This window comes from Alosa alosa, chromosome 19 (assembly GCF_017589495.1).
Source record: "Alosa alosa isolate M-15738 ecotype Scorff River chromosome 19, AALO_Geno_1.1, whole genome shotgun sequence".
Taxonomy (NCBI): Eukaryota; Metazoa; Chordata; class Actinopteri; order Clupeiformes; family Clupeidae; genus Alosa; species Alosa alosa.
The window spans coordinates 17,272,442-17,294,933 of NC_063207.1; the positions used below are offsets into that span (position 1 = coordinate 17,272,442).

Below are 22,492 nucleotides of genomic sequence, written 5' to 3' on the forward strand. Positions count from 1 at the left end.
ATGCCCTCTATGTGCATTGCCCTCAGGCTCAGCAAGTGGGGGTAGGCCCAGGACAGCAACGGGTGAACTAGCCTCAGGGAAGACTGAGACTGTTAGTCAGGTATAGTGCGTGCCACTCAAGAACCAGTTCGCCAGTTCGCACATATGTAGCCCCTCTCGGAATAACAGCAAGTCGTAATCAATGTCCGTGGACGCTCACGCAGAAGCTGGACACCGCAGAGGATACCCGCAACTGTAGGAAAGTACAATGCAGTTAGATTATGTTATAAAAAGGGAATCTTAACACACAAACAGCAGACCAACCTTGCCGGGATCTCCATTAAATCCCCACAGCTCGGAATAAAGTGGAAAGGAAGAACACACAGCCCTGTTACGGCTGTTTCCTGGTTTTATTGTGTGTGGCTGCAATTACTCTAATCAGTGTAAGTATCGTCAGGTATGTGTAGCAGGAAGCTAAGGTCTTGCTAGGCCAAAATGTAAACACGGGCACCCCGGAAGTAAATAAGATTTTAGGATTACGGCAACTTACGCCAACATCACTCACGGGTTACAGTTGCATGCACTGAATACACCTGGCAGTGACTCTTACCAGCTTGTGCCTGTCGGTCCATGGATCCAACCCCAGTTTGTTGATCCACATCTGCAGTGGTCTCAATGAGAGTAGGCCTAGGGGGACTACGGCAACAGCTGCCATGAGTGTGCCCAGTAGTACCTGGAAGGAACTGAAGATTCGACCTTGGCCTCTCCTGAACTGTCCTAGCCGACTGAGGATGTCGTTCACCCGTTGAGGAGATGGGGTTACCTGTCTCCCCCGAGAATCCAGCTGGATACCAATGAACACTATACGCTGACTGGGTGTCAAAGTGCTCTTCTCGTGATTTATTTTGAGGCCTAACCTGGCCGAGTGAGATATCAACAGAGCTAGGTCCCTGAATGAATCTGTCTCTGTCTGAGACACTACCAACCAATCGTCCAGGTACGAGAGTATGAGCATACCTTCTTTCTGTAGTGGTGCCAGTGCTACTGCCACGAATCTTGTAAAAATCCGAGGGGCCAGTGATATTCCAAAAGGGAGGACCCTGAACTGGTAGGCCCTTCCCTCGAACGCAAAGCGCAGAAACTGCTGGTGATGTGGTGCAATTGGTATATGAAAATAGGCATCCTTGAGGTCTGTTTTCGTGAACCAGACGTCTTTCCCGATGGTCTCGAGGACGTCTGTTGTGCGCAACATTTGAAATTTTAAGGCCTTGAGGTATTTGTTTAATGACCTGAGATCCAATATGGGGCGAAGTCCACCCCCTTTTTTTGGATTATGAAATATGTGGAGTAGAAGCCAATGTTCAGTGAACATGGCTCTATGGGCTCTATTGCTCCCTTGTCTAGAAGGGCCCTGACCTCCTGACGCAGGGCCAGTGCCTTGGCCTCGTCCCTTACCTGTCATTTTGACCCCTGTGAACCTTGACGGTTGGCGTTTGAACTGAATGCTGTAGCCCTCTGATAGTGTCCAGCACCAGGGGTCTGATGTTAGCGCTTCCCAGCTCAACCGTTGTTGGCTGGTGAAGCAACCGACCGCCGGGACGAAGCTGTCATTGCCTGCCTGCTCGGCCCCTCCAGCTCCTGGAGGGACGGCGGCCATATGCTGTATCTTGCTGCGCCGGGCGAGTGGTCTATCTAGTGACAGGCCTGCGAAACCCCCCTGGTGGAGGTGGCCTTGACTGCGACGTCGTGGTATTACTTGGGTCCTGTCGGTCCCTGGGTATGGTCTCTGCCGGTGAACAGATGTGTGGTGTAAACTAGCAAATTGTTGCCTGACCTGTGTCGCCCGCAAACTGTGTTCCAGGGCCTGCTGTGCCGCAGGTCCGAACAGCTGTCCCGGCACAACCGGCAGAGAACGGAGGACTCTCCTGCTGGACTCTGACAGTGGAGACTGGGCGACATATAGGCAAATGCCCGCAGCGAGGCTTCACTGAGGGTTTGCGCTGATGGGTTGACTCCACGGGACTGGAGGATCTGGGAGAGGGCTGAAACATAGAATTTCCTATACGCGCCAATGTGGGCTCTATACCGGGCATCCTGTCGAGGCCAGAGCTGGATGCACCCTGCATATTGGTCTACAATCACTAGGGAGATGGGAAAAATGCCTTGGGTCTGCCCAACATCTCTGTAGCTCATCCATAAAGGGGGCCGAAGCTGCAGTTGGGGCTTGTCTGAAAAAAGCTCTCTGCACATCTGCCTCCGCTGGTGATGTATCCGCCCCCAGACATGCTAGTGCTAAGCTGCATTGCTGGCCTTAGCCCTAGAGCCTGACCAGCAACCGTGCTACCCAGGGAACCACAATCCTCTAGGGAGTTGAAGTCAGAGGCGTGAGATACCAGCTCTGCCAGATCCCCAGCCCAATCATCTACCGTCTTTAGACTCTCTGAGGCTCTGATGGAAAGTACATCATCCTCAGAGGCACTTACTGCTGGGGACAGGACCGGGGGTGGTGGGTCGTGTGTTGTAGTGTCTGTAGCGGAACCGCTAGCTGACTGTATATCAGGGCGCTGTAAACCCTCCAGTAGTGCTTTTATCTGCACGAATTCCGACGCCAAAAAGTCTACTTTCTGGGCCAAAGGGTCTGACATAGTGCGCTTCAGAGCACTTCACGTCTGCAGCCCTAGCACGCTCGCTTGTCTGCGTGCGTCTCTGCAATCTAGGGGACTGGCCAGGATCTCCCTGTGCACAGGCCAATTGAGACCCTGAAGCTTCCTCTAGTTGGGCCAGTCTGGCGGTGCGGGCAGCTAAACTCAAGCAACAGCAGTCTACACAAGCCCCCTCAGTTAGCCCTTGTCTTAGGTGGTCTATACCAAGGCAACGGGGCCAACGGTCGTGACCGTTATCAGGCTCAAGGGAGGCCGAGCACTCGGTGCACACCAAAAACATGCCGCAAATATTTAAATAAACAAAAGGTTAACTTTCTTGATAATGGGCACTCAGCCCAGTTCAGCTGCGCATAGAGCGAAATGCACTCGCTGCGAGCCCAAATGACTCCAGTTACAAGCGAAAAACACAAACTGAAATTTTAAGCAAACAGCCAACAAACGCTGTCTATTAAGAAATGCTGTCTATTAAGGAACACAAAAGCTGACTTGAAGAACGAAAGCGAGTAACCGCTATCCACAGTCGCTATATGTAAACCAACACAAAATACAAGACACCTAGTGTCATTCAATGCTCAGAAGATAAGCAATAATGCTGGGCTAACGTTAGCCAAATGAAATAAATTGAACCCTGTCTTGAATTCAGATATAAGTTCAGATAAGTAGGCCTACGAAAGTCTGGTCGAAGGCTGCTGGGAATGCCGGCGAGACCACCGATATCCTAGGCTAAGCCAACTAATGAGAAGCTAAATTTCCTTCGGTTTCAGCATAGAGCGAAACCACTCGTGGACGCGTCAACGAATTAGAAAACCATGCCCTTACCTTGATTAAATGTACAACAATCGCAGTCTTAAAAGGGCGAAAACGCAGCTCCAACCTGTAAAGGTTGCAAGACTCCCAGCGATTGACTCGAAACACCTACGTTCATACGAGAAGATGGCAAGAGGTCACTTCCAGGTGAAAGCACCTTAAGTGCATGACGTAGCGCCATACGTCACCCCGGTCACAGGTGACTTTGTTGGTACAAACACTCGACCTACATGCGTATATGATGGACATCCAGATGCTGGAAGGTCAGGAGAAATGAAATAGGACCCCTAAGTTTAATTTGTGTCAGTTCTCCGTTCTCCACATGAGTCTATTAATGCAACATAGGCCTACTTTCTCTAATCCAAGAATTGCCTATAGCCTAGGCTAATAGGCTACATTTTTGTTATACTATGTTGGTTCCTGTTCATGTCTTTGATGATGTGAATCTAAAAAAAAGCGCTTGGTATCCACTCACCATCCAACTAAATGTGTCTCTTATCAACATTTTAAACATTCCTTTAGTTTGAGTGAAAGTTGAGTCGTATCACGATTCAGCAATGTCTAAAGTATCTTTTCTCGAAATGCAAGAATTAGAATAACAAGAATTCTAAATCAATGTAAGCCGGGGCTTTAATGAAGCAATGGCAAATCCAGCCAATTCCACCTGTGGGAGGTACAATAGTTCTGGTAGCATGGCATGAATTTTTGACAAAGAAGAATGCCAAAGATCCGCAAGGCTGAAACTGCTGCAAATGGAGGATTCTTTGATAATAGAACTAACCAAATTATTTTGTTCTTTCAAATATATTTATTCACATTAAGTTGATTGTTTTGTGTGATTTTGCCATGTCCTTTTGCACCCTCCCTCTCAGCTTTGTGATTTTCAGAACAATGCCAAAACAGAATCATTATTTTCTTGTCTTCTCAATCACTGTAAGGTATAGGCCTAGTTAATAATTGCATGTTTATATAAACAGTAAATAGCAACATAGTGTTTCCCCTTAAAGATTCTGTCATACATTCTGTTATAAAAATACAGTTGAATTGCATACGCACTACTTGTGTTTGTCAGGTGTCTGTAAGATAATGTTTGAATCCTTCCAGGTACTGCGTTTATTAATTTCTCTCCTCTGTGCTGGATTGGGGTCTGAGACTCTCAATGCCACACATGAAAAGCATTTAGAGATATCCTACTCTGGCCTCTTCAGCTAGTACAGACAGAGCATGACATCACTTTTGCCAGAGACTGTTTTTCACACTGTTACACTGTTACAGATGTCCCCTTCCCTTTTCTGTGTGGATCTCTTTCAGTAACAATGTATGTTCAAAAGCACAAAGGTAGGCCATATCTATATATATATAGCCTATATATATATATATAAATATGACTTTGTCATATACTGTAAGTCTTTAAGACCAAAATTGTCAAATTGGTCTTTCAAGGTCATAACAAGGGTGAAAGGAAGATACATACATACATGTGTGTGTGTGTGTGTGTGTGTGTGTGTGTGTATATATATATATATATATATATATATATATATATATATATATATATATATATATATATATATATATATATATATATGTATCTTCCTCTCACCCTTGTTATGAAAGACCAATTTCACAATTTTCACCCAATTATCAGTCCTATTCATAAACAACCATACAAAAGGCCCACTCTGTCACAATCATTTGATGTGTGGCTTTGTTTACATGCTTTTGTTAAACATTACAACAATTACATTTATTTTAAAGTATTACTTATCTTATACAAACCATTGTAAAAACACCATCATTAATAGTTAATACATTTCCGATTCATAATAATATTTCATGATAAAATATAAATTACATGTTGTTGATAGATTGGACACAGTGTTATGGTTGCCACGTTTAGTGTTGTTTATGCTAAATTAATTAAGATTACAATTCAAAAGTACGATCACTTTTGGTACACTAAGCCTTTCGTACACTTTACCTGTTCATCACACAGTTCAAATCCATGTATCGTTGTTAAGTCCAGGGAAGTGGATGTGAAACTTGGAGTTTGCAAGGAGCTGCAGGAGTACGGGTGGGGTGGGAGGCCTGTGTGAGCTTGTAACAATCAACCTTTTACCTTTGGCTGTGTTAACTAAAACGCACAAGGGGCTCTTTTGAAAGATTAAGCAGTTAACAATAAACACGGTCAGTTTATTATGAGATGCCTGAAACAATGTACAAATCAGAGTGCATCCGACACTTAATCAAAACTATAGCCTAGACCACGTCACCACGGTATCTTCAGTTTACCAGCAGTAAAGGAAAACACGCACCAAACAATAAACCAGAAACGCGCACAGCGCTTTATATTTTCATACATTAAATGACCCACACCACCCCAAATTAATTAAATGTCCTTTGTTTTAGTCCCGAAAATAAACCTAGAAGTCCAAACTAAGCGAAAGATATCCTGTCCTTTGCCAGGACGCCCGCAAGAGTCTGTATAATCCCAACAAGGAAACGAGAAGGCCGCTGCCTGCGAATTGTCCCGCGACGTGCAAACAAAAAAGGTAATCCACAAAAAAGGGAAAAAATGCGATGATCGGATTGCAGTTATCCCACGCAAAATAGAAGAAGGAGAAAACAATCGGTCTCACCAACTCCGGTGCATAAATCCAGTCAGCCGACTGCAAAGGCTTCCTTGACGCGTCCTCTTCTTGGTAACGCGCTTGGTCTCCCACACCGTACAAGCGGCGTTTCATTTATATAAAGTCCGTTTCCTCCGTAGGGATACTCTCTCTCTATTTACCCCTCACGAGAAACAGTTTACAACACTTTCAGCTGCAGCACTGAGTACTGGCGCCACACATTCAAAAATCTCCCACACGCTTGCTACTTTCTTCAGAACGCCCCCATCATTTAGCGCGCTCCCCTATATAAGTTTGGGTGCGCGGTGATAGGCGTATCGGCCGACAGTGTCCCCATACAAATCACCCATATCCATACCATCATACACAGTGGAAATAAAGCATGATAAATACATATAAATAAGTACATATTCATATCACACTGATATTATATGAGACCTACAGACATATATGTAATAAATAATACTTTAAGTTTAAGTAATGGCACCTAAACTAATGTGGCAGTGTCACAAGCTGGCATAGGGTGAATTAGAGAAGTGTTTCACCTTTTGTCTCGAGTTTGAGACCTCAAAAACAGAAGCAATGTGAATGTCTCTGTTATAAGCTCTGTTATACACTAAGCTAACACACACGCACACACACAGAGAACACATACTGTATAGACAAAAGCAAACACACATGCACACACTCATTTACATACAAAAAAGTTGCAAGAGTAGGGGATGGAGTAGGAGATGGAGACAAATTGATAAGTGTGATTTATTTTTACAGAGAGAATGTGTAGAACTGAGCAGCGGTCATATTTTGTACTGCTTTGCGGTGCGTCTAGATTTTAAAAATGTATTTTATTGTGAGGAATGTTTGAATTAGTTGTGCTAAGTGTACATTTTGGTGGCACATGATCAAGATTCTGTTAGCACAACATTTTTGTTGGACCTCCGTACCACTCAATGTATGTCACAGACAGACCCCATAAGTAAATCCTTTCATGACTAAACCCACTAAGATAGACAACAGTAAAACATAAGCACTGAGGTGCACTGAGGTGACAGACTGGAGTGGTCTAAGAACACTGAGGATCTTCACAAGAAAGCTGGCTTTACTTCCTACAACAACTGAGATCCTTTAACAGTGGTTTATTTAAATTACATCATAAGAATTTATTTTGTCAGTCATCATGCTCATTTTAATGAGTAAGAATGAAAGTTATGCTGTATTTATTGCAAACAAAATTCTGCGATATCTCCCGCGAGTCACTGCAGGCACTGTAGCCTGTCTGTCCGGGATGAGCTGCTGTCTGTTGTACTGTATCTGGGAATGTCTACAGATACTATCATTTTGGAGGAGAGTATTAGACCTGGCTAGCCAAATCATTGGTGAGGAAGTTCCTCTTGATCCTAAATTATGCATATTAAATCTCTACCCAGAGGGCTTCATTCAGCCGTGGCCCACTGGTTAGCACTCTGGACTTGTAACCGGAGGGTTGCCGGTTCGAGCCCCGACCAGTGGGCCGCGGCTGAAAGTGCCCTTGAGCAAGGCACCTAACCCCTCACTGCTCCCCTCGGCACCGCCCGTTGAAGCAGGCAGCTCACTGCGCCGGGATTAGTGTGTGCTTCACCTCACTGTGTGTTCACTGTGTGCTGTTTGTGTTTCACTAATTCACCGATTGGGTTAAATGCAGAGACCAAATTTCCCTCACGGGATCAAAAAAGTATATATTATACTTATACTTATATACATTACCACCCAAAGAGGAAAGTCTTTGCTGGATATTTGTTTCTTAGAAGCCAAAGAATGTATTGCTTGCTCATGGAAATCAGACACACCTTGTACTACAGCACTGTGGTCAAAAATATCCAGGCAACACTCAGGTGTGAGGAACCACTGCAGGTTTATTAGATAGATAGATAGATAGATACTTTATTGATCCTCAAGGGGAAATTCAAGGTATTCACGATACCAGGAGCAACGTCACTGGCAACAGCATGTTCCACTACTCAAAGTTCTCTAGGGCGAGGGCCCATCTTATACACGTTAGATACATTGGTAATACAAATCACATGAGTACAAAAATCCTCATACATACAGAAATACAACAATACATGGACACTTCTTGGACATAGCATGTGATCCATGTGCCATACGCAGGTCATTTGGCTACTCCAAGTAAGTAGATAATTGGTTAATACAATACATATACATCCTTCAGCATTTTCTTGCCATAGTCTAGTTCCTGTCGAGATATTCCTAATATTACTGCCTCAGGCAGAATACCCTTAACTCGTGACAAAGGGCGTTGCATGACCTTTATTAGAAAATCGTGACATGGAGAGAGCAAATGACAGACAAAGCAAAATTGATGCACAGTATTGAATGTATAGAAAGCATACACAGAATATAAGAAAATGAAATGTTCACTTCTATGTAATAAATGTAGATTAGTATTCACTTCTAATACATAAAAATGTTAGTAATCCAAAATTTCTCCTTCAGCACAATGGTTGAGGGGAATGACCTTTTACTTTGCTTTAGAGAAGATAAGCTACTCAACAAAGAACAAACTTGACAAGTTTTGGAAAATATGGAATATTTTCTATAATTTTCTTGAGAATACTAATATGGATGTAGATGGTTAGATGGATGACAAATAGGACTAAGTTGTTTATATTATCATTTTATTATTTATTTTTTTTTTTTTTTTTATTTCTGGTCTTTTTAGTTTTTTTTCCGTTTTGTCTCTATTTTGAAGTATATACAATGTAATCTTTACGATTGTAGTGTGGAATTTGTGTAAGTACAAACCATATGCTATATCTATGCTTTATAACCAGCATCTTTTCTGTTGCTGTTGCTTCTTTATAATGTGCCTTATTGTGTGCTATTGTGATGTTTTGTATTGTTCTGTTTGTTTGTAAAATGAACAAAATCCATAATAAATAAATGTAAAAAAAAGAAAGTCAAGATAGATCCTCAACCCAAATTAACTGCATTCTATATGGGCTGTGGCAATCATTTTGAAAAATAATAGCTCGCAGCAACATATGAACAAAAAAAAAGAATTATGAACTAGTTCATTTTTGGAAAGTGTGAACAGTTCAAAATTTTGAATTATGAACTATGAACTGAACTAGTTTAATTTAAAATTTGTGAACTGAACTTTGAACTAGTTCACATAGAAAGTGCTTGGCGGTCCAAAAATGATCACTTCTGTTTTGTTGTCATAAGTCATAAGTCAAAAGAATGGTCTGGAAATCCTCACATGAAATGAAACTGAGACATGCAGTTTGCTTCTATTCTCTCTGACATCATTTCCATAGATGTGAGGCCAAAACAGAGAGGACACAAAGTGGACAAATTCAATGTAAACACACTTCACATTTAAGGGTCTTACTGAGTTCTTGGGTCATCATGATGGAATGAAGAAATTGCCAATCGAGCCAATTCCACCTGTGGGAGGTACATTAGATCTGGTAGCATGACATAAATTTTCCTCAAAGAAGGATGCTAAAGCTCCGCAAGGCTGAAACTGCTGCAAATAGAGGATTCTTTGATGAAAGAACTATCGGAACATCACCTATTACCGACCGTCCCCTATTTCCGCCCTCTTACGTGTATGTGTCACTTAATATACAAACCAAGACGGCAGATTCGTAAGCACCCATTCGCAAGCACCCACACCATAAGTGTATCTAAATTAGCTATGTAACAAATTTTACCGTGACTCAAAGAGCTCTACAGTGTTGTAAGGCTGTACAAATCCGCTTGGAGCTCCAGTGGAATTTTGATTTTGCAACGAGAATTCTCGGTCTAACTGTTGATGTGACGTGTTTAATAGTACCCACCAGCCCAGCACTAAACTCTGAGCATGGTAAACAAAATAGGATATTTCAGGCAGAAAAACCCTGGTAAGAACCAAACCAGATTTTGTTCAAATCTACACACATATGGCTACTGAAAAATGTAAGGTTCATTTATCAAATGTTAAATTTGAAGTATTAAAAAACATTGTTGTTTTAGAATTTTCAAACGAAAGGGGCGGCAATTGGTGCCATATTATAATAGCCATATTATTTTGTTCTTTCGAATATATTCAAATTCACATTATTCACATTAATTTGATTGTTTTGTGTGATTTTATAATCATATAAAACCAGTATGCAAGAAAACTTACATGTTCTTGTGCTATTTTTAATAGTATGATTTTCACATTATGTTAATTACTCAACAACATCAGCATTCATTTAGTAAAAGAGTAAAAAAGTACTAGAATAAACAAAAAAGCCAGTTAATTTACTAAAGAAGCCTGTAATAGTTAAAAAAATATATTTGAACAAAAAGATGTTGAAATGTTGAAATCACACAGAACTGTTGGGTTAATTTACACAAGGAGCTACGATTGACAATGATTACAATGATTTTATCACTTTCATCAAAAGTAACATAAGCATAGGGCATTGTCTCTTGACAGAACCTGTGAAAGCGTAACTGTTTAAGGATCAAAGGACATTCTGCACATCACTGAGGGAATTCTCCTCCTCAGAACCCCTTCTGGCACCAAGGGCAACTCTTAGTTTCTCCCAGAAGACCCGTGTGTCCTGTCCCGCTTTGGGCCAGCTGAGGTACGTGCGCTTCTTCACCAGGCCCCTCATCCTGTAGTACGGGGACAGCCGATAGACTGGAATGTCCTCCAGGAACAACAGGATCAGAACGTCCTTTTTCTCATCGAACAGACGGAAGCTGGCCACCTGCACTTCCCTGGAACACCACTCACTCTCCAGGTAGTGCTGGCTGAGGATGCAGATAGTCTTGCGGCTGCTGTAGATGCCATCCACGATGTTGTCCACAATGGGTTTCCCTGGTTGGAAGTCCCGGTGGTGCAGACATAATCTCCATCCCTGTTCTCCCTCTAGTTTGGGGAGCAACTCACTGGTGACCCAGAGTTCATCATGCTTGTTGTAGGAAACAAAAGCATCATACTGGAAACCTAATGGCTTGTGAGACCCCTTCTTCTTATTGTCATAGAGAAATGCCAAGAAGAGATAATAGCCATAAACTATTTGCCAGTGTAGGAAGTTATAGGTGAGAGAGATGATCAAGGTCAGGAGCACAAGACAAGTGCTGGATATGTAATAATAAAGCTCATTGTTTTCTGAACAAGAAGATACATCTAAATTTAAAAGTTGTGTTTCTTTGAAATTGGGAGGACTGTTACATTCGTATGTATTAGCGGCAAGTACTTGTGTGAAATTACTTTTCTCCAACCATTTGATGAACTGAGCATTGCTACAGTCACAGGTGAAGGTGTTTCCTTGCATATCGAGTAGCCTTAACCCAGGAAGGGACATGATAATTGTTTCATTGATTGATGAAATTTGGTTATTGCTAATCTGCAAATAATAGAGATCTTGAAGGTTTGCTTGCACAAGAAAATCTAAGGTTTTTAGACGAGTTTCTTTTAAATGGAGCTTATAGAGTTTTCGCAGGGGCAGGAATACATTCAGAGAGAGAGTTGTGAGGTCATTTCCACTCAGGGCTAGTTCTGCGAGCTGGGTGTTATCTTTGAACACATCGTCGTGCAAATATTTAAGTCCAGCATTCTGGGCCCAAAAAGTGTGTAAATGTCTCAAATTTTGTAGGAAATTATAGGGCAAAAAAGACTGATTGTTATGATGACGCTGAGATAAAACTGAAAGCACTTTAAGAGACGTTAAATTATAAAAAGGAGGTGTTTGAAAGTATTCAGCTTTTAATATGTGATTATTCTGTAAAGTCAGTTCTAAAAGATTAGAAAGTTCTGAAAATACAGTTGGTCTGAGTGATTCATCTGTTATCTTGTTAAAATGCAAGTTCAGTACTTTCAAGCTAATTAATTTATCAAAAGTCCCGTCATCAATTGAATTAATTTTATTGTCATATAAAATCAAAGTCCTGAGTGATTTTAAACCTCTGAAGTCATTAGTTTTAAGGGAAGCTAATGAGTTTGAGCTTAGTTTTAGATATTCCAATTTAGCAGGACCATTTTGGAAGGCTCTGTCTAAAAAACTGATATAGTTTGATCCTAAGTACAGTTTTTTTAGATTTATCAGGTCTTGGAAAACACAGTCTTTCACAACTTTAATTCTATTTCTATACAAGCGGAGAGTTTTGAGATTGTTAAGATTTTTAAAGGTAGAACAACCTAACTTTTCAATTTGATTGAATACTAAATCTAAGTTTTCCAACATGGATAGATTTTGTATCATACTTGGAATGTATGAAAATTTATTATAACCCAGTTGTAAAAAAGTAAGATTTGTCAGTGATGCCAAAACATTTTCCAGATCAGCAAGTCTATTATGGCCCAGATCCAGTGTCCTAATTTGACAGCATCTCTCCAGCCCTGTGCCTTTTAAGCTACTGATGTTGTTATTTCTCAAAGTAAGCGTTGTAAGTGTTGGAATATGACAAGTATAACTTATAAGGGATTTTGCAAGAGGTACAGCGCTCAATGTTAATGCGACCAGTGAGTTATTAAATGTTTGCAGTATCACCTTGAATCGCTCTAATGAGACATTAACACCAGCCATTTCAAGCCTCTTTACATTCCTGAAGAAACTTGTATTCAGCACTTCCCATTCTGAATTTCTATTTGAAAAACAGTATGACAGATTGATTGCCTGGAGATAGGGGAAAATATCTTCACTAATCCTAAAAATGTTTAGAGGATTGTGAGCTAAATTCAGTATTTGAAGTCTGAGGGATGAATTTGAAACATTAATCGACTGAAAATTTGAGATGTTGTTGGAGGCAATATGTATTTCATTCAATGTTTGTATTCTGAAAATGGGTTGCATTAGTTTCATGTCTGTTAGCTTATTCTCAGAAAGTTTCACACATTCTAAGTGGTGGAAGACAGAAAATGATGAATTTTCAGTGGTCGAAATGTTGTTCTTGTCAAGGAGGAGCACTTTTAGATTGGTCAGGCCTTGGAAGAATTCTTTTGTGATTATGCTCAAACGGTTACTGCTTAGGCCCAATTCTGTTAAGGAAATCAAGTCTCTGAAAGCTCCTTTCTCCACATAAGAGATTGAGTTGTAGGAGATGTTTAAGGTTTCTAAATGTGTAAGATTTTGGAAGTCCTCACTCTTTATCCCTTTTATTTTATTGTGAGAAATGTCTATATCAGTTACGTTATGTGGGAATTTTGGTGGCACATGCTCAAGACTTCTTTTGTAGCAGAAAAATTTGGTACGTCCTCCACACTGCTCAGGGTCATGTAATTCACAGACCCCATATGTGAATCCAGATACACGACTAACACAAGCCACAATGTAGAGAGCAAAACAGAGAAGAGCAGTGTCCCATATGTGCACAGTTATATGCATGGTGATTCTCTTATAGCTTCTGTCCCCCCCTTGGAAGACATCCATCCGTGGCACCATACTGACTCTGACAGTTTTAGCTAGGCCCATGCAGCAATCAATTTTGTCAGTCTGTAATGAAAATTACAACTATTAATAAATGTTAAATAAATTAAAAAATATAAGAATATAAGGTTATCATTTTTAACAATTAAATATTCAGTGTAATTAAAACGACTTGCAACTAGAGCAGTAATTTATCCGTCCCTTTATAGTTCAACCTGATCTGATGTTAAACAAATTTGTAAATAAAACACATTTTTGACTTTCCACACCCTGTTCCACCAGAGAAAAAATGTAGCCTGTCACTTCCTCAATATGCAAGTCTATGACAGTCTAAGTTAAATTTGTGTTTGTTCTCTTTCTCCGCAGGAGTCTATTAATGCAACATGCTTGTTCTCTAATCCAAGAATTGCCTATAGGCCTAATACATTTTTGTTGGTTCCTGTTCATGTCTTTGATAAAACAAGCTTTTGGTGTCCACCCTACTCACCATCCAACTGAATGTTTCACTTATCAACGTTTTAAACGTGCATTCATTTATAGACAGGGAGTTTGAGCGAAAGTTCAGTCATACCATGGTTGAGCAATGTCTAAAGTGTCATTCTCGAAATGCACACCAATAGGCAAATTAAGAATTCTAAAACAATGTAAGGTATAGTCAATTGTCCCATAAATTCACAAATAGTAAACAGAGACATTTGCTTCCCCCTGAAGATGAACATTCTGAAATGTCACATGAATATAGAAATAATGTTTCATTGCATACCACTGGTGCTTGTCAAGTGATGTTGGAAAAAATCCTTCCAGATAGTGTAGTTACTAATCTCCCTCTTCTGTGCTGAATTGAGAAGTGAGACTCGCTCTCTTTCTTTCTTTCTTTCTTTCTGCCTTTCTCTGTCTCTCTCTCTCCCTCCCTCCTTCCCTCCTACTCCCTGCTCCTGCAGTTGCAAACTAACATACGGTACTCTCCCCTTGGTCATAATAGAACTTTGAAGAGCTTAAATGGCTAAACAAAATAACATAATAAACATAATAATAAATATAATGAATAAAAATATGATATAGTTTGGATTTGTAAAACTGATCAACTTGACACAAACAACATTAAAGGTAACAACCACAATACTGTGTTTATCATGTTAATTATTTTGGGGTCAATGTGTGATGCTATGTAGTTATCACATGACAATAGAACATCTTTATCATTAAATTATTTAAATTATGAACTATGGGTTTTTATGTTAATCCTGTACAATTAAACCATTTGAGAGACATGAGAATTGTCTGATTTCTGAATAGGAACTGAAACTTATCTGATGCAATAAAGCTCAAACTGAAGTTGTATTCTTATCCCTGCTGTGCGAAGATGACCATTTCCCCATTTCTACTCAGAAACAAGTTGCACAAGGCACTGTTCCTTAAGTGAACTTTTGCCAGCCAATCATATCACAATTAGGGGATTATTGATACTGGGATTCCATTCCTTCTGGAACATTTACTTAGGCGTGCATGTTTAGACGTGTTTGGAATTGACATTGAGATGAAAGAGCAAAACACATCTTGGTTACACATCTTGTGGGACTGTAAGGTCTTGTACTACCGCAGAGAACCAATAGACCAAGAAGGCTAAACATTGGGCTGTTCCTGTAAATATTAATCCACTTGAAACTCCCACAAGTTCCTGCAGTGGAAAGGTATCAACACAATGCACAAGCTGTCGATCTAATGTGGCTTAGATAGATAGATACTTTATTGATCCCCAAGAGGAAATTCAAGGTCTCAAGGTCTTCAAAGTAGCATACAGACATCACACACAACATGCACTAACATCAGAAAAAGTAATTAAAGTATATAATATAAAACACACAACTAAGCAATAAGGACAGTAGAAGATAAAGTAGCAGCAGCAGCAGTACAATGCTGTTTTGTTGTTTTGTTTTGTTCAAAACACTGCACAAAAATGCAAATATTTCCTCCAAAACTGCAGTTTTGATACTCAGAAATCTGCAGTTTGACACTTAGTAGGCCTAATGCAGGTTTTTTTGTAAGGGTCTGGTTGTGCTTAGCCTACTGGCTGAGGCTGACTGTTCTTTACCTGTGTCTAGGTTACTTGTCAAAGACATAGGCTACTGAACTGGCTCCCCCTGATTCCCTTCAATATTTGTTCAAACATAGACTATTTTAAACAATCATTTTAATACTTCATATGGGCCTAATTTATGTTGTGCATCTATTGTCCAGTATGCAGCACAGCAAATCAAAGTTAATACATTAGCTATCCATTTTGCATACGTTCAGTTGTATCTAAACCAACTAAAGCTTGACTGAAATATAGTATAACCATTTACTTCTTTTAAAAATGTATGGGAAGAGTGAAATCACCGATTAACGTTTTGAAAACGAACGTTAAGGGTTGTTTTAGGACATGTTTGTGCATGCCTGTAGGCAGCCACTCTGAAGCAGTAAAGGCGGTTTAAAACGAGTCAGAAAAGTCGAGACAGGACCAATCGTCAAAATTTCAGTGTCCACCACTCTAGTTCATCCAAAACAAACCCGAAAAGGGACTCAAAGTGCTAAATACCGGCATTTTCCTTTAATTCTAGCCTCAAATCTAAAAATATAATAATAAAATAGCCTTTATTTATGGGTTTTATGTGCAGAAAACCCAACCGATTGTTCGCCATGTTGGATTTTTCACAAAGTTGACAAGAGGGAGGAGTCAGATTGATATTTACTGGGTTTTGATCATAGACTGTAAAAAATAGGTTTTGATTCACAGCAAATTTTTATTACTGTAGTTTGGCGAATTTTGACCATAATCCATTGTGACACTACAGCAACATACTCAATTACAATAAATATGTCTTCCATATACAGTAGTGATGCTGTGAAAACCACAGAATCTTTTTACAGTGTATGTCACAGACCCCATATGTAACCCCATATCCTTTTATGTGACTAAACCCACAGACAACAGTAAAACATGAGCACTGAGGTGCACTGAGGTGACTGGAGTGGTCTAAGAACACTGAGGATCTTCACAAGAAAGGACAAAGAGGCTTTACTTCCTACAGCAACTGAGATCATTAACGTCTGCAACAAGATGCAGATGTTAGTCTGTAGTATCTAGTGCCATTTTTATGCAGTGGTGTTCATGCTGTTTTTTTCCCAGCACCTAGGGCTGACCCTCTCAAGAATGAGGAAAGTGGAGAAAGAACAGTGACTTGATAAGCATTTGGTATGCTTTCAGGAGGACATGAAACCCAGAAATGGATGAAATTTCTGGTCAAAGGTATGAATTCATTATGTGAATGCACAGCATATCCAACAATGTGCTTTCTTTACAGGAAAAACAATAATTTCAATAAAACGGTTTTTATTTTTTAGAATTTTGTCTCTGGAAATGTTCATATAATCACATCATTCTGAATCTGACAAAAGATGGGAGGATATTTTAAATAAAAGTACTGGGCTGCCTGCAATCCTGCCCATCACATGTTGGTAAGGTCTAATATTTTGAAATCCGCAGGATTAAATGTGTGGTAGGCTATCTTGCTAAAATTGATTGATCACAGTCTGGGTTCCTTGAGGATATAGTGCTGTCACCTATTTTATACAGTCTATTGTCACAGATAAAATTAAAACAAAGCATTGAGTCATTTCCATTTACAGTGAAAGTAGACTATATGTTTTCCATGTTACATTTATGTGTGGGGGTTGATGGGCTTTAGCTGGATGTCGATGCTGTAGTGTAAGGCCTTAATGTGACAAGTAAAGCCGGCCTTACATTTTTCGTGTGATTTCACAGTCGGTGTGACGCATGAAACAATGCTGCAGAAACAAAAAAAATATGACTTTGATAGGGCTATGAGTAGGCTATCATTTGAGTTCCTGTTGATATCTATTGTTAGCCTGGAAAATCTAGACCCTGGTAATCTAGTCCTAACTTTTGGGCACAAGTATTGACCCTACAAGATCAGTTGTTGCAAAATCCTAGTCTGTGACTTAAAACTCTATTACTTGTCTTTAGATGTGAGAGGGTTTGAGACTAGTCTTTCAAAATTCTTTTCCAAATCTTTGCAAAGTCTTTCAGTGTAAGGAGGGCATTAAAGTGAAGGCTAAAAGACTTGAACACAATTTGAACTTCAAGCCATAGGCTTAGGCTAGTAAACACGTGGGAATGAGAATACAGCTTCCAGTTTGAAGTAGCCTAATGAAGCCCCCTTGTGGCAGATAGAGTAGGCTATATGATGTAGCCTAATAAAAAGGCAGAGGCCGTTTAGACGGAAATAGCACGTTGTTATTTTGACTGGCTTCCATCTGTTGAACTGTGCACACAAGCTCCTTCCACATGAACTTCACATGAGGAGGTGGACGTATAATTCATTATTCACTTGACAGATTAGATGGTGTGGATTTCTTACACTGGACACTGCAGTTTATAGGTCTGCATTAACATTGGCTGAAACGCATCACATGGTGAGGCTCACGTCACGTCAAACCCACAGATTACGCTATGCAGAAATAAACCGCAAAGAGGGGTCCTCCATGTCGTCTACTCTGTTCATTGTAAACCTATTCCCAAAAGAATATGAAACAGGAACACCAACCTGGGCGCGTTTGACGAACTCACGTCACAGTCAATGAATTGGCGCTTGCGCATTAAACCAGTACCCTCGATCATGTTTACTGCGTTTCACGAACGAGGATTACGATCACAGACTGCTAAATGCGCGATTTTATTCAATAAAACAATACTATAAATAATTGATGCACACTCTTGTACTGTTGTGAGATGATAAATTAAGCACCAAACCCTGGATGTTGAGGCTATGGTAGGATATATGGACAGAGAGAGGTAAGTCTGAATGCGCTCCAAAATCCAGGCCAATGATGAGCAGATTAAAAATCCTGTCTTGATTTACTAGGAGACTGTTTTATCACAGTCAGTTAAATATACCATTTAGAATATCCTATACAACATCAATATGGTCTTGGGTTCAGATCTGAAATATCTGCCATTCATATTCATTCAAGTGTTAAAAAACTGTTTTTGTTCCTTCACCCAAGCTTTTCCTTAGCCTACTTTCTGAAATGTGTTTCCCAGGCTGTGACAGCCCTTTGGTATAACCATTGATCCTCCTGTAGGGACCTACAACTGCAGTGGAATGTGTACTTAAATATACCCCATACTTTGTAGGCTTGTAGCCTAGGTTAATGTCACAGAGTCAGACAGCTAGCTCCCAGAAGGATATTTTGCATTACTTCAGAAAGTATTGAAGTTGTGGGGTATATTATGTGGCCAGTTTCTCTGTTGTGGGAATTCAATACTTTGTAAAACAGCCTGAAAATGTGTACTGTTTTAAAGTTTGAGTTGTGCTATGAGCATTTTATCTGGTTGTTTTATAGATCATAAAATTATGGAAATCATGGAGAAAAGTGAGAGGGCTCACTTTTTCACTTCAAAGGAGCAACAACTTCTTATAGCGGGCTATGCAGAAGAACGACCCATACTAACTGATAAGTCCAACACTGTCAGAGCATCAAAAATGAGGGAGGAAGCTTGGCAGAGAATTGCAGACAGATTAAATAAGTATGAGGATTTTAATCATAACTGAAAATTTTAATAGGCTGAATCAGAAAAACAGCTGTAATTGGAATTGTATACTTTTTGATAACACTCACCACAATAAATTCTTGGAATTGTTACCTTACGATATATCATGAAAATGACTTCTCAGGCAATCTGGCAGTGGCTACAAGCGCACATGGCAACAAGTGAAAATCAAATATAAAAATCTGGTGCAAACAGGTAGGTTCTCAATAAAGGAATTATCAATTTGCAAATGAGCTGCCTCATCATCAAGAGATTCACATCTCAAAACCATCTTCATGTCAACAGCCAACAGGAAAAAAGCGACAAGGGAAGACATTAAGAAAGATGAGGACGAGATACAAACAAATGTCGTCATCAAATCGGATGAATCTGACGAGGAGTTTGTTGTGCAGCATAGCTCCAGCAGGCCGATGGTGGAGGGCATCCCAGGAGGCACCAGCTCTGAGCCTGCTGCCGCATGTATCAGCTCCTACATCAGGGGTGGGTGTGCTTCATCTTTCACACAACCCTTTCCGGAACGCGTCATAGGATTACTCACTCATTGCCAAATACTCTTGTCTGAACAGTGACGGGCCATTCTCTTACCCTCCTGCCTCCGCCACAGGGTGACCCTGAACACTCAGTGTGTGATGAGACGTTCTCCAATGACACTCACATGGATGAGGTATGAGTCTCTCTTGCAAAAGCGCTGCATATTTAGTGACAACACTGTTGTCTGTAATGTCGGCTGATATGGAGGCTCCAATTAAGTATATGCCCATGTTTGGACAGCCATCTCAGGATATGTACAAAAATGAAAAATAAAAACCACTCTGATCAAATGAAACAAAATTGAGTGTGAATGTTTTTTTTTACAGGATTTTGACCCCAGCAGTGCCCAGGAGAAAGGCTGTCCTACAGGAAAGAAGGCTGGAGAGGTAATTCTTATGTGTCTGGATTGAGTTGTACCCATAAGCATTAACAAAACATAAACATCCATTGCGGTCATTCCTTTAATGATGCCGCTCTGTCCGGCATCAGTGTGTCGATGTCTTGTAGAGCGCTTTGTGTTGCACTTTGTGCATAAAAAATGTGCTATATAAATAAAATACCTACTTTAACAGGGACACAAAGAAGACATAAAGACCCTGTACCGGCATTACCTAATTAAAGAGATTGAGAACAGGGAACAAGAGATGGCCTACCGGGCTCTCAAAATGAGGAAAGTGGAGAAGGAAATACAGTTACTAGACAGGCAGTTGGTAAGTAAATGGATGTTGAGAGATAAGTCTACATTCTACATATGTATGCAGCTTAACCAACTAAACATTGTGTTTTCTTCACAGGAGAAAGAATAATTTAATAAAAAATGTGTCATCAAACAATGTCTCTGGTGTAATAAAATAACCATCACTTTGAATCTGACCCAAAGATGGGAGAAATGTTCAACTGAAATTCTGGGCAGCTATCTTGTCCCTCATAGCTAGACCTTCAGGCTCGTCCAGGTACAGAGTCTCAACGTCATCGTTAGGCTGCAGGCAGACCGGTGGAGCACTTTCTTTCCTTATTGTTGCAATGTTATGCAGTACTGCACATGCAACTGTAATGTCACAGGCCCTATCTGGCACGACCCTTAGGCCTTTAAGGCACTGAAATCGTCCTCTTAGCTGGCCTATGGTAGTTTCGATCTTGGATCTAGTCTGTGCCAAAGCTGCATTGAAGCGTGCTTGGGGCCCAGGGCTTGGGTCAGAGTAGGGTGTCATGAAGAAGGTCCTGCAGGTGTAGCCTGTGTCTCCTAAAAGGATGCCATCATATTGACCTGTGGGATGGCACAATGCAATTAGATCACAATATACAATCTACAAATGAGCAAGGTGTAATGTTTTGAAATGCACAGGATTCAATGTGTTACTACCTTGGTCAAATTTGTCACACAGACTGGACTCCTTGAAGATGCGGTCATCAAGGACAGCACCAGGCCACTTTGCCTCAATATTAGTGATAACACAGGTAGAGTCACAGATCATCTGAAAACATAAAGCGCTGCAAATCATTTCCTTTTACCCCAACTTTATATATAGGCCATCCATTAACTGTTGCACATTATCCTATAGTGGGTATGATTAGCTATACCTGGACATTGATGCTGTAGAAGGCCCTTGTATTAATGTAATCACCCTCATGGGGACCAGGAGGAGATTTAATGGGAATCTGGGTGCAGTCCACAACACCAAGGACATCTGGAATCCCTGTGGAAACATTTCATGTGTTAAGCTGTGTTAAATAGGTTTCAATCTAGGTTACTAGCCTCTTCATTGTGTTATTTACCTGCAATTGAAAGGAAACCTTCCTTGATTACATCCACTTTTGCGTGGCCGGGGAATCTGATGAATACATTGACATACCTTTTCAAAGCAAGGTAAACTTTTCTGATTGCACGAGAAACAGAAGCTTTACTGATATTTTCAGCGTCACCAACAGCATATAAATATGTCCCAGTGGCAAAGAAGCGGAGCCCTATACAAAGTGTCTGCACTACAGTTAAGGCTGCACTTCGCTCCGTCGGGCTTGCAAGGTGGCGTCCTAATAACTGTTCTAGGTAAATAATTCCCTCGCGACTAAATCGATACTGATCATACAAATAATCATCGGGATGTGCTAAAGGGTCTAGTCGATCTATTAAAATGCGTCCTCTTCTGAATGCTCTGTTTACAATGTTTGCTCCTTCATCAACAATAACCTCTTTAACAAACGGTACGTTCATTTCTTATTATGTGTTTTGTTCACGTTATTCATGTAGGCATACCGACGAACACCAATTGTCAGCTTGTTGAAATTGTGCACTGAAATCCAGGGCTTTTCCAAGAAGTCAATAAACTGATCCGATTAACTAAGCCACATGGCTTCGTGAAACGGCGGCTACAGGAGCTAACTGCCTCACAGCAGCTACATACTGAACACTTTTTAAGACCTCACCCCAGAGAGGAACGACATCAATTACATGTACTGTATTGGCGTTCTTATATTAATAAACGTAAAGCCTAAAGACATCTGGCAAACCTCAAAAACCAACTTCAAAAATGTGTAGTTTTCAGAGGATGTGCTCAGCCCCGAATACGCCTTTGTACTACCGACCCACGGAACGTCATAACATCACATGATCAATGTTTTGGTCGGAGGGTTGGAACTTGGAAGCTGAAGCGTTACGCCCCCAGAGGCACTGTTGTGGAATACACTGTTCGTTTTTTTCTCAGGCCGGACCAAGTCTGACTGAACTTCATTGCATATGAAGTTTTGATATGGTTTCTCTTTGTTCACTGAATCAGACCAACAATCCTCATCTTCTAAATAAAATATCTCTTCACAATTCTGCAAGTCGCTTTGGACAAAACAAAAGCGTCTGCTAAATACCAT

The 22,492-nt window shown here is 40.5% G+C and overlaps 3 protein-coding genes across 4 annotated transcripts; 1 reads left to right on the forward strand and 2 right to left on the reverse strand.

Annotated features, from left to right (window-relative positions):
- Window positions 1–10,373: 10,373 nt before the first annotated feature.
- LOC125283948 (toll-like receptor 13) lies at window positions 10,374–14,330 on the reverse strand. Of its 2 annotated transcripts, XM_048227539.1 has the most exons (3): window positions 14,249–14,330; window positions 12,932–13,551; window positions 10,374–12,199 (listed from the first exon to the last, which is right to left on the reverse strand). In XM_048227539.1, the coding sequence occupies exons 2-3, from the start codon at window positions 13,528–13,530 to the stop codon at window positions 10,576–10,578; spliced, it is 2,223 nt and encodes a 740-aa protein (XP_048083496.1). In that variant the 5' UTR covers window positions 13,531–13,551; window positions 14,249–14,330; the 3' UTR covers window positions 10,374–10,575. The 2 variants fall into 2 exon arrangements, with proteins under 2 accessions (XP_048083496.1, XP_048083495.1); XM_048227538.1 differs by having other exon boundaries at window positions 10,374–13,551.
- Window positions 14,331–18,006: 3,676 nt separating this feature from the next.
- Window positions 18,007–20,080, forward strand: LOC125283951. Its single transcript, XM_048227545.1, has 6 exons — window positions 18,007–18,340; window positions 18,892–19,075; window positions 19,224–19,294; window positions 19,385–19,579; window positions 19,666–19,763; window positions 19,957–20,080. Exons 2-6 carry the CDS (start codon window positions 18,903–18,905, stop codon window positions 20,038–20,040), a joined length of 621 nt encoding a protein of 206 aa, XP_048083502.1. The 5' UTR covers window positions 18,007–18,340; window positions 18,892–18,902; the 3' UTR covers window positions 20,041–20,080.
- Window positions 20,081–20,407: 327 nt separating this feature from the next.
- LOC125283950 (putative nuclease HARBI1) lies at window positions 20,408–22,454 on the reverse strand. The gene is made up of 4 exons (XM_048227544.1): window positions 21,407–22,454; window positions 21,212–21,327; window positions 20,994–21,105; window positions 20,408–20,897 (listed from the first exon to the last, which is right to left on the reverse strand). Exons 1-4 carry the CDS (start codon window positions 21,840–21,842, stop codon window positions 20,524–20,526), a joined length of 1,038 nt encoding a protein of 345 aa, XP_048083501.1. The 5' UTR covers window positions 21,843–22,454; the 3' UTR covers window positions 20,408–20,523.
- Between the last annotated feature and the right edge of the window lie 38 nt (window positions 22,455–22,492).

Excerpts from the sequence above, each read along its gene's own strand:
- LOC125283948 (XM_048227538.1), bottom strand. The coding sequence starts at position 13,530 with ATGGGCCTAGCTAAAACTGTCAGAGTCAGTATGGTGCCACGGATGGAT.
- LOC125283951 (XM_048227545.1), top strand. The coding sequence starts at position 18,903 with ATGGAAATCATGGAGAAAAGTGAGAGGGCTCACTTTTTCACTTCAAAG. Across the intron at positions 19,295-19,384 it reads TAAAAATCTGGTGCAAACAG|CCAACAGGAAAAAAGCGACA; the intron begins GTAGGTTCTCAA and ends TCATGTCAACAG. Across the intron at positions 19,580-19,665 it reads TATCAGCTCCTACATCAGGG|TGACGGGCCATTCTCTTACC; the intron begins GTGGGTGTGCTT and ends TTGTCTGAACAG.
- LOC125283950 (XM_048227544.1), bottom strand. The coding sequence starts at position 21,842 with ATGAACGTACCGTTTGTTAAAGAGGTTATTGTTGATGAAGGAGCAAAC. Across the intron at positions 21,328-21,406 it reads AGGTTTCCTTTCAATTGCAG|GGATTCCAGATGTCCTTGGT; the intron begins GTAAATAACACA and ends ATGTTTCCACAG. Across the intron at positions 20,898-20,993 it reads GTGTGACAAATTTGACCAAG|GTCAATATGATGGCATCCTT; the intron begins GTAGTAACACAT and ends GCCATCCCACAG.